The sequence below is a fragment of the Aedes aegypti genome, chromosome 1, assembly GCF_002204515.2.
Source record: "Aedes aegypti strain LVP_AGWG chromosome 1, AaegL5.0 Primary Assembly, whole genome shotgun sequence".
Taxonomy (NCBI): domain Eukaryota; kingdom Metazoa; phylum Arthropoda; class Insecta; order Diptera; family Culicidae; genus Aedes; species Aedes aegypti.
Window position 1 is genome coordinate 18666779 of NC_035107.1, and position 12000 is coordinate 18678778.

The following is a 12000-nucleotide window of genomic DNA, read 5'->3' on the forward strand; positions in this document are numbered from 1 at the left end:
AAAAAATCGTACTAAAAACATGAAACTGCTATGGGAAATAGTGTTCTACAAAAACAACAAGGCCATTCATGATTGACTGTAGAATAACATTTATCTTCAAACAGTATAATTTGTTCAGGTAAATGATAATGGTGTACTAAATGTTATATACGGATTTATTATACGTCCTTAATGTTTTTCATCAAAATAACACCAAGCTTCAACGCAAGAGAGTCAACGATTATTTGTAATATGTTCTAGTTAGCACTTAGATCAAAGGGGTAGATTATGTATAGAATTCGTATAAGATATAGGTATAGGTATAGGCTGAGACGAGACTCGCGAAGACGGTCTTCTTTTTCTGTGATTGCTGATTTTTTTCTTATTCCACTTTGTGTTTACACCAATCAAGCCGTTCAAACCCTCACATGAACCTCTCAGCAGCGTTTGCATCACACCGAATCATAAATAGCCTTTTGAGTTAAATTTCATTTCAGCAAACGTAGCAGACATTAGATATAACTAATCTTGTGTTTAGATTTATAAGCAACTTTGGAAAAAATTGCTCTGCCGACTGAGGTTTTTATTAACAGTTTATTTTGAATACAATACTTTTCACTTTTGCAGCCATAAAAACGGCGGGCTGCATTTGACGTTTCGTGGCAGAGGAATCTGGGCTGCATATGACGTTGATATTTTTCCTCTTCACGAGTCTCTCTCAGGGTATAGTATTACATTTCTAATGTACCATAAAATTGCAAAACAAAAATTATATATACTCACAATCCAATAAAAACTAAATTTATTTTGAAAAACTCGCCTATCAACACGCCGTCGGAAAAACGTCTCAAGCTCAGTATCCCCCGCTGTTCTAAAACCCCACTCGCGATACGAATGGGCGAAAATGGGAAGGTCAAAAAGTTTAGACCAGTGATCCCCAAAGTGGGCGAATTCGCCCCCCTGGGGGCGATTTTCAAGCTCAAGGGGGCGAAAATTTGTAAAAAGGAATTTGGGGGGCGAAAAATCCAGAAAGGGGGCGAAAAGGCTAACACGGAAGCATTTGAAAATAATTACTCATAATCTTTTTAGGACACACATCTGAACGTTAATCAATTCCAAACTTATCTAATTCCAGGAATATTTTACCTTTGGTCGATATATCTCCAATCAGAGTCATATTAAAATTATGATAGACTACACTTGATAATTCTCAAATACATGTTATGCATTCAGGTATTTTAATCTCATGTGCGTTTTAAGAATGGTCGAAATTTGAAATTTTTACAAGGCCGGATGATTAGTCACAGATAACATTTGATACACAACATAATTTGGATGTACTAAGTATCTGAGAAATTTTAAGACTTTTTGCAAATGCCCAATCTTCTATGTGGGAACTTTGAGGTTAGGAAGCTAATACTTCTTTCATTGGCATCCAGCTTTTTTACAGAAAAAAATCTATACTACTTATTTTGAAGTTTCGATTGCACTCTTTCATCATTTCTTATGGTACAAATCATTTTAGTGACAATTTTTTCTTGGTGTTAGGAAAAATTCCCTTTTTATATATTGCATTAATATATAAGTTCAAAAACATTCTGGATTTTTATATATTTGTTCAGTGTTTTTGGATTGAATGAAAAAAATATCGTTCCCAGAAACGTCAAACATTTATTATTCACAAATGCTGAAAATTATTGCAGTAATTTTAGAAATAAAACACAAATCAGTATGAAATCACCATTAACGAAGCATTCCCAGAAGTTGGCGCCTATGTATATATTACATTCAAAATGTTTAAACTGGACCGAACTTGTACGAAAGCTGATTCCTGTAATGTACGCAAAATATTGTTGAAATTGTTATTATAAAATGAAATCCAGTTAATCATACCTAATTATTTTGAAATATCGATATTCAAGAAAATAATAGTTATTATTAAAAGTAATAGAACTTAATAGTTATTGTATCATCATTCTGTATCGATTCGAAGACCTATTTTGACGTAAAGCACTTAATTTAATAAAATATTGAAATCACATATCAGGGGGGCGATTCCAGATAAATGTTGGCCTCAAGGGGGCGAAAGTTGAAAAAGTTTGGGAAGCACTGGTTTAGACCATGCGACGCTGTTTCCGACTCGATCGGAGGGATAGAAGATCCCTCTCTTGGTGCTTGTGTCTCGTGGAATTCGGACGTGCTTGGCAAAGATAGAGATACAAAAAAAGTAGTTGGTGTGCATAGAAGTTATAAAGTGAACCCAACTAAAACCCAATTGGCCCAATTGGCCACAAAGATGTTTAAGTGAACGAATTGGAATAAATAGTTACCCGGTAGTGCGCAGCGTAATTGAGAAGTGGCAGGGACCACATGAAAAGGCCCTGTAGGTGTGACCGCGTGTTCCGTGTCCCGAAATTAGCCCGACATTAGCTAGGCTACCGGGGTCCCGAAATAGCCCGAAAAAACCAGTGCTCCGGGGTTACGAAAGAAAATACGAAATTCTGAAAGCAAATCCCTAAACCCGGAATTAGTGTGGGAATAGTGCGGCGAGGCCGCTGAAATAAAGTGTCCGCGCGGTGGAGTGGTGGGAACGAAAGGCGTCCAGCATCCGACGGCTTAGGCCGTAAAGTAGAAAACGTAGGCTAGGCAGCCCCTGGGGAATAAAAAAGTAAGTCTGCATGCTCTCTTTAGCCTTTGGCAAACCGATAACTTATAATAGGTATAGGTAAAGGTAATTAAACTATAATAATAAAACTATAAGAAAATTAAACCCAAATTTAGTACTAAAGTGCCATTCAATTCCACTGGAATATGTATCCTTTGATAGACACACGTATTTTGACCTCAATTGCAAGGTCGTCTTCAGTGTCGTGTACTAGACTACTAGACTAGACTACTTTAGTCAAACTGTTACTGCTTTTGAACTTCTGGTTGGAAAATACACTCAAAAATATATGATTCAATTCAAGTTATTTCTGATGTTCTGTTAAAATTTCATTCAAATCGGTCCATAAATAACTGAGATATAGCTTACCAAAGTTGGTCATTTTGTATGGAAAATCAAAAAAGTTGCATATGTTTTGTCTAATACTGTATGTAGGACTATCTTGAGAATCCCCTTATGATCGACCAGTTACATACGAAAATAGTGTCAGAATCTAAAAGTGAGAGCTATCGTTCGGTCACGTTGTTACTGAGTATACAATTTCGGTATTTAAAGTTTTTCGATATCCGAAGTTGTCGTCCGTAGGCTTCAATGAAACCTTGGATACCGTCTTGATGGTTGCCCAAGTAACCACAAACATTATAACATTGCACGTATTCTACTGCATATCAACACCATTGATGCAACATTGCTTTTATTCAATAAATTTCAAGAGCTGTCAAGCAATAAAGCATTAACCCTACATTACAAATGTATCAATGCGCTAACATCACTTTATAAATTGTACTGCTGCATTAATATTACTTTATAAGTTGCTTCATTACTTTATCGTCCTTTTACATTATTTTAACTGTAAAAGTGCCCTTTTCCACTTTTAAACTACTTTAATGGTAGGCTTACGGCAATGCAGCTGCATTATATATGCAATTATATAATTCTCCATGGTTACTTTGGTGTTGTTTGTTGCTATTTTCCATACCGTTTTCTCTTTTAAGCATACTATGATTGAATTGTTTGCTTCAATGATAGAATGATTTCGAAGCCTGCGGTAGAACTTTGACAGCTGCGGTAGAACTTGGCGGCTACCGCAAACCGGAAAATTTTCTTAATAACCGTTATAATATAATTTGGTTTGTTGGTCAAAAATGTCAACGATACCATAATATGGGACTGATGACGGCTCGTATATATGCATCTGGAGATTTTCCTATCTTCCATATGTTAGCTGTTCTTAAGAGTTCTACTCTCAGTGATTATTGTTTTCTTAATATTTTAATCATAGACTTTCCTTCCATATGAATACAGGCAAGGTTCCCAATAATCGTATCGGTGAACACTCATCTCGATTTTTTGGCCGATAAGGATCACAAATCTCAACGCGCCTTGTTTGATCGCTTCGGTCACGAAAACAGCTGTAATATTTTTGCAGCTGTGAGCTTTCGTCGGTTTCAGCATTGCCCGTAACAAAAAAAGCTCTCGGACATTCATTCTAGTTCATTCAATTGTCAAAACTATTGGTCTCTTAATCGGTAATAACAAACGTTCATTCTCAGTGAAAATCGGGAACTGATTATCGCGGTTTCTTTTTTTCACATAATCAGGTGATAATTAGTTGCCATGAGTGAAACCGGACAGATTTCCAGAGATAGGTATTGGCAGCGTTTCTGAAATATTGACTGGTTCGCTGGATAGATACTGTAACCAATACCCGAAAGACAAATACCCGAATGCGATATTCACACGACTGGGGTTTCCAGAAATCTTACCGAGAGCTTGATTTTACGGACTTTGAGTTGATTTTCTGAACACTTCAATGTGATCCATTGATTACTGGCTGATTGTGTCCAATGCATCAAATATTCAGAGTGATCGGCTGCTTTGTTATTTAGATTGATTGTATGAGAAATACCCGAATACCATTTACCAGGAAATGACATTTTCCGGAATTGTGTATTGTATAGTGTACCAGACACGATCGCCTAAAACTGAAACTCCTGCTTCATTTTGTAGAGAATCTGGAAAATATGAACAAACACGATTCTCCATCCTCTTTCTGGTTATTGTTGGTCTTCCATAATATGGAATATTTTCTATTAATTTTCTATTAATCGTTGATTATTTGAGAGGTATCTTCCTTCTTTATGGTGTGACGTCCCAACTGGGCCAGATTCTGATTCTCAGCATGGTGTTCTTATTTGCAGTTCCAAAGTTATTACCTGATAGGTTTCTTCGCCAATGTATCATTTTTGCATTCGTTTACCGTGTGGTATGTACAAAAATACTCTACGCCCAGGGAAATCGAGAAAATTTCCCTTATGAAAAGATCCTCGACTGATGGGATTCGAACCTACGACTCTCAGTTTGGTCTTCAGCTAAATTGGCGTATTAGTGCTCTTATCGGAAATTCACCCTTCTTTTAATAAGCTGCTGTTCTTTTGTGGCATACTGTTGTAAACGCAACCTGCTTATATTTTTAATAGGAAATTTTACATCCTTTAAATAATTTGCTGTTATATTCGAATTATGCTCTCAAATCTACTATTTACATAATAGACTTTTCTCAGCAGATATACTCGCCTAGTTTTTTTAAACAGAAGAGCCTGTTTTTGATTGGTGCTGATATCATAATAATGGTACTACAGTTGATAAGTAGTAATTATTATTTTTGATATACTTAACTGGATATGATTACATTTTCAGTATCAAAGATTACCTTACTACGAGAAACGTGCTATTAGTTTAATTTATGCCGATATACTGAAAGTTTCAAGACCCTTAGTCTAGTTAACCAAATAGCCGATGACGCAGAATATGTGATGTATTGAACACAACCAGCCAATGTACCAAATTAATTTTAGGACGTTATTGAACTCGAGTGTTATTACCAAGGTCCAGAAAGTCAAATAACAGGTAAGATTTCTGTATTATAGCGAAACCAAAATGATTGTTTCTAGAATCACTGGGGACCTCATTCGGGTTATTGTCGCATTGTCGGTGAATGTAGCATTCGGGTAAATGTCGCATTCCGGAAAGTATTGCATTCGGGTAAATGTCCTTCGGTTATTTGTCTTTCGAGTGAATGGTACCCGAATTTGTTATAGAATTATTAAGATTGATACAGGAATGAGTCAACTTGGAGCTCTTATATCCACACTAAGTGCATGATTCGCTCAAATGAAACGGAATCAAATGGCCAAGAATCTAAATTTTGAGTTTTGAAGGTTTCTTATGAAGCAGAAGGATTAGTTTTTGAGGACGTATTTACAAAAAATGAACAATTTCGCTGCACATTCATCCATTCAATGTTCATCCGGTGAACATTAATTCACTGGATGTTGGTCCGGATGTCATTTTATGTAAACACGGCCCGCATTTACAGCGGAAAAGAAAAAGAAAGTCGACAATAAAAGAAGACCGTGGATAAGTCCATAGAATCGGTTCATCATATTCCTGTCGATGAATATCCTATACCCAATGAATATTATTGCGAGTGAGGAAACTTAAGATTCATCCCAAACAGTGAACTAGCATCACCCTGATTCAGAAGGAGTTCATTCATCTGTCTCATAAATAAACAAAGAAGCATTCATTCTCAAGCTAAGTATGCTGTTCCGCTCAAGAAAAGTAAAAATTTCTGCTCAAGAAATTTCCAACAGTGAGCTCAATTTGAAATGACATGTTTTTTCAACTGCGTACTGCGATCAAAGAAAAATGCTTTTCTTGAGCATTTCTTGCAAGAAATTTCCCACGCATCGAGATGGCGATTACTTTTCTGTTGAAGTGCATACTTTTCTTCAGCATGAACATTCACATCATTTGACAATGAACCTAATCTTGCCGCTGTAGTGAAAATTATCACGTATCATCAACCTTGAATACAGGTCGATCTTTGGATAGACCTAGTTATGATGGTGATTAGCACTATACCGTGTACCCTCCTCATTTGAACGGTACCTCATGCAAACCATCGGGGTTCATTTTTAATTTGAACTTCTATTCACCCTAGGACAGGTCCGTCACACTCGGGCTCAGATTGTGTACCACTTCTAGTACTGCATTTGGTCCCTCGGTAGTACCTAGGACAGGACGTGACAGCTCAACTAAGACTGCCCCGTTGTTTTTCAGTCGATAACCTTGATGATACAAAAGCCAGTGCTACCAGTATCCTTTTTAAATAAATCTTGTGAACATATTCAAATATCAAGATTCATAATGTTGTTGTTTCTTGCACGCTTCATTCACACAGTGCAATAGAGGATGTTAGCTTATTTAAAAATCAGGTTTATATTCAAAACCGGCGAAATTTTTAGAGAAAGTTGACACAATTTCCATTATTTTGCTTTCATTTATGCATTTTTTAATTATTTTTGCATTGTAAAAGCACATGCGGTTAACTTAACATCGAATATAAATGGATTTGAAACAAAAAGATTTCATGTATAATTTCCAAACTTTTGATAAAAACTCTAACTTATGAACTAGCAACATGGCCAGGCTAGCAACAAAGTGCCCTGTTGTAATCCAACTCAACGATGTGAAAGTAGGCCTTTGCCAAACCGACCAATGAGAAGTGGTCTTTTTTGATAGGTAATTGGTTTCATTTTTGTACTTCGACCTGACGCGTCTTGTCTTAGGGTAGTACAAAAGGTATCCAAGTTTGACAGATCGCAGTACACTTTTCACGGCATTCTAGATTACTTTATGAGCCTTACATTTTTGGGCAACTGCAAGGGACATCGAGGTCTTTAATTTGTCTTTGCTCTAGGAGCAACAGAAAATCGTACTTCTGGTTACCTATTTGGCTGTTTTGTTTTGATTCTGCGTTCCGTTTCACAAAGTTCCTTTCCTCTTTACTCCGTTCCATGAGCAGAATGAATGCACATTAGCGGGGTACAAATTAAAAAAGCGTTCAGATTAAATGTGGTCAAACCAACGACCATTTCCATTAAATGTGGTCAAACCAATGCATTGCAATGACCATTTCCAACAAATTCACCTTTTTTTTAAAAATCATAACTTTTTTGTCCATGATTTCTCCATCTTGACCCACTGTGCAAAAGACTTCATTTTTTGTCTACTTTAACATATAAAAAAATTAAAAAAATCAAAAATACGATTTTTGAGAAAATTTATTTTTAAGCTTTATTTTCGATATATAAAAAAATACTACATTTTTTTACAGTGTATATTTTTTTCCAGATAGTCCCAACAATAACCTAAAGCTTTGCGGAAGGCACCAAACTGATCGGACAAACCGTTTCTAAGTTATAATTTTTTGAAAATTATTGAGGATTTTTTTCTTAGGCCCTTCTCAAAAGTAAGGCTAGAGTCAAAATGGCGAGCCGATGATGCAAAAAGGCATGTTTGGGCATAAAGAAAGCATGTGCAAAATTTCATCCAAATCAAAAAATACAAAAGTAAACCGACATTCGAATTCAAATGGAACCGCTCGTGTAGAAAAAGTTTCGTTTTGAAGTGGGAACTTACCTCGGGTATAATGATATTTTGGGGTACGTTAGACCGTCGAAAATTTCATATGAAATGAAAACAAAATACCGGTTTATCGTTAGCAGCTTGTAATAATACTTAAAATTGTAACTTACTGATGAAAATTCGATCTATAAAACATGTACCTAATACATTCCTTGTAAATGTATCTTCAACTTTCTAGAGGAATACTCCCATGAAAATTTTTTCCTAATTTCTCACTTGTCCCTCTCATTTTTGCATTGTAAGAGCACATGCGGTAAACTTAACATTATATTCGATGGATTTGAAACAAAAAGTTATCATGAACATTTTCCAAACTTTTGATACAAACTCTAAGTTATGAACTAGCAACACGGCAAGGCTAGCAACAAAGTGCCTCCTGTTGCAATTCAACTCAACGATGTGAAAGTAGGCCTTTGCCAAAACGACCAATGAGAAGTAGTCTTTTTTGACAGGCAATTGGTTTCATTTTGATACTTTGACCTGGCACGTCTTGTCTTAGGTAACAGCCAGCTGTGTTTTCTAATATTATGTTCAGAATTTCAAATAAAAACACTTAAAGTGTTATCGCATCATAAATGGCTGAAACATTTTTAAAAACAGTAATATAAAATTCAGATAGTAGAATAGTTTTCTTTTTTATACTGCACTTTAAGAGATCTGATGAATATAATTCATGTTATGAAAATGAAATTGTGAATGCTCCTATAAATAAGACGCAGCCTTTGATCTTTCTATTTTCTCCATGCCTATAAAACACATCAGTCCAAGCGTCATCAAGCGTGATACTGTTCTCAACTAAATATATTATTCTAAAACGGTAACCACCAGAAACCCATAATTCAGTTCACCCAAACATGAGGCGACCCCTTCAAACCACGTCATGTGACAGCTCCAGCAATAGAACGTCTACGACGACAAAGACGTCAATACACGACCATTACCAACCGACCGCCTTCGCAAGGCGGTCAAATATCGATTCCTCCCGAAAACAACAAAAAATACCCTTACAAGAGAGCTGACCAACAGCGGCGAAACCCATGCGATGTGAGAACCCGACTTCCTCCACAAACCACTCTCTCACGATTCACCGAAAGCGTGGTTAATCCTTATGACACGGAGGGGGAGCATGGGGGGAATGGGCACACGCACACCTCCCCCCTCAGTAAGCACATTGATTGGTCTACCCCATTTGCATTGCTAATTAGCGGGGTGCTCACTCGCGCGAGGTCTCCTCGCCAAGTGACGGCAACGTAACCTAGAAACCTGCCTGTAGAAGAAAAACGGGAGCGAACGGATTTTCGGGGACACCAAAACAAAACTCCCCGCGAAATGGGACTTTTTTTCGCCAACTTTCGTATGTGGGGACTGTTGAAATCGATATGGCGTGTAGGTCCTAGGGGAATATAATCAAAGGGTACCTACCTTGAAGACTTTGAATGAGGACACCACGTAGCTGGAGCCGTCTTCCAGTTCGTCCAGCGAGTACTTCCGGTCGCCGTCCATGGAGAAGATGTAGCGGGCACCCCGGGGAAGATCCATCCGGGCGGAGATCTTATCCAGGAGCGCCTCCAGCGTGCAGATGTCACGTCCGGGTTTGAAGCGAAATTCGACCCCCGGGAAGAAGGGGTCGCCATTCCGGTAGAACAGCACCCTTCTGGCCTTCCAGAACGACAGGTTTGAATACCTAGATTGCGGATTACCCCCGATGGTGCCTGGTACGCCCGGGTTGTGCGGCAATAAGCCGGACGGACCGGGAATGTTCTCGAGGGAAAGGTCGGTGCGCGAAGTACTCCGCGCCGCTATACTGACCGCCGGATGGACCGGTGTCGTCGGTTGCTGCGGTTGCGAGGACGATTGATCACTCTGATTGTCCATAGATGGCGGCACTTGCGCCGCACCACCACTTCCCACTATGGGTGCCCCTGGGGGAATTCCACCGGCCCCCGAAGGACTCTGTACGCGACTACTGGAAGTCACCTGGCGCCGTTGATTTGCACCCCAACCTCCACGGCCACCACCACCAATTGCACCACCGCCACTAGAACCGATCTTACTGCGATTCACCACTACGTTACTGTTTATCACCGGATTCACGTTAACGTTCCGGGGCACCACGGGACCACTTTCGTCGTCGTCCGTAGGTGAGAAGTTATTGTTGGCAAACGAGTCACTGTCCGGCCGAGCCTTCCAGCCACCTTTGCGAGGTTTTATGCCACCGAGAGGACGCGTCGGAGCATTCGGATTCGTCGGTTGCCGAAAGCTGGTGCTACCCGGTGGTCCATTACCAGTTGATTCCGTAGGTCCTAGAGGATTGCCGTCCGCTAGTGGACTGCCATCCAAGTTGCCATTGCCATTGGGCTCCCGTATGGGCGTCGTGGGCTTATTAATTGCTGCTGCTGGTGTTGCTCGCTTCAACGGTAACGGGGACACCGATCCCTTGCTCTTGATTAACGGCTTTGGCTTCGGGGGTGGAGGCGCTGTTGGTTCACTTTCGTTGGCCTCCTTCTGACCGTTGCTATTATTGTTATTATTATCACCCGCCTGTTGTTGTTGCTGTTGGGTCAAAGTAGGCGCCGCAGCGTTAGCACCGAACGTTCCGTTACTTGGTGTTGTTTGTAAACCACTGACCTGACTCGACGGTCCATTCTCTCCCGAAGCCGTCAGTAGGCCACCGCCAGCAGCGGTGCCAGTTGTCGTAATCGGTGCGCCTGTATTGGTGCTGGTGCCTCCGTCTCCGGGATTGGGGGGCGTTTTCAAGGCTCGTTCGGCGTCTGCGCCACTTTCATTGGACATAATGATGAAATTGCTGTGCGGGTCGTTCCGATGGTGGTAGTAGTGGTAGTTCTCTCTCCGGTAATACGACGAATCCTCACATCCGCCACCGTGCCACTCACGTGGTAACTCCGGCCGGCGTAGATCTACGAATCCGCTGGTGCTGCCACGGCGGACAAACGCTGAACCGTACTGCTGATTCTGGTGACCGTAGTTGTTTCCCCTGCTGGAGAAGTACCGCTGCTTGTTGACGTCGTAGGATCGAATCGGAACGTACGGCGGTGGTGCTGCCACCTGGTACTCGTTAGCGCCATCTACCAGCAGATCGTCCTCCTCGTCATAGTACTCACTGCTCGAGACTGTCTCCGATGCCGAGCTCTGCGGGTTAGGGCGTATTGTAAATCGTTTCGCAGTTGCCACGCAATAAGGACCAACAAAAGTTACACCAATCGCCGACAACGTGGGGAAAAAGAGTTACAGGGGGTAAAGATTCGTAATTGCCATGCGAATGATTGGTCTCGTTTCGAGCTGTGTTCGTTCTTTCCATCATTTATGTATTCGCGAATTATTAGCAAAAAAGAAAAACACATCAAAGCAACCCATGCACAGCTGGGTAAAAGTGGAAGCACATTCACTCTCAGACAAGGGGACAAACGCGCAGGCAAGAAGCATTTTATTTATTCGTTGGAAAATTGAGGCTACATTTGGGTGGAGCATGCGAAGACATAGATTCGATTTGAAAGCGATCGAAGCAAGCGGTGCTGCTGCGGTCAGGGCTAGTCATCTAAGTAGGTGAAGCTAAGGATGCTGGTGCTTTCACTTGCTGTGGGAAAGTAGTGCTATGGGCCAATGTCGATTATATCTCGGTTGGGAGATTTCAACGAGCGGTCGATTGATTGATTGGATGATTTGTGCTAAACAAGCGAGTGGAAATGGGTACAATGAGATGGCGATAAGATTTGTTGCAAGTCAGATTATATACATTAAGGGAAAGTTCTTTCATCAGTCAGATATTTTCTCTGCTGGATTAGGTTGGAGATTTCTTGGCGTATTCAAGGGGTCGAAAATTCCTAGAACAAACAATATATAGT

At 40.1% G+C, this 12000-nt stretch overlaps 1 protein-coding gene across 2 annotated transcripts in view; it reads right to left on the reverse strand.

Moving 5' to 3' along the window:
• The window catches only part of LOC5576694 (echinoderm microtubule-associated protein-like CG42247), a 198551-nt gene extending 187205 nt beyond the window's left edge, over positions 1–11346 (reverse strand). For both annotated transcript variants that reach the window (XM_021839057.1, XM_021839058.1), the window contains exon 1: positions 9560–11346. In XM_021839057.1, coding sequence (XP_021694749.1) covers positions 9560–10930 — 1371 coding nt within the window. In that variant the 5' untranslated portion in view covers positions 10931–11346. The remainder of the gene's footprint in view (positions 1–9559) is intronic.
• Between the last annotated feature and the right edge of the window lie 654 nt (positions 11347–12000).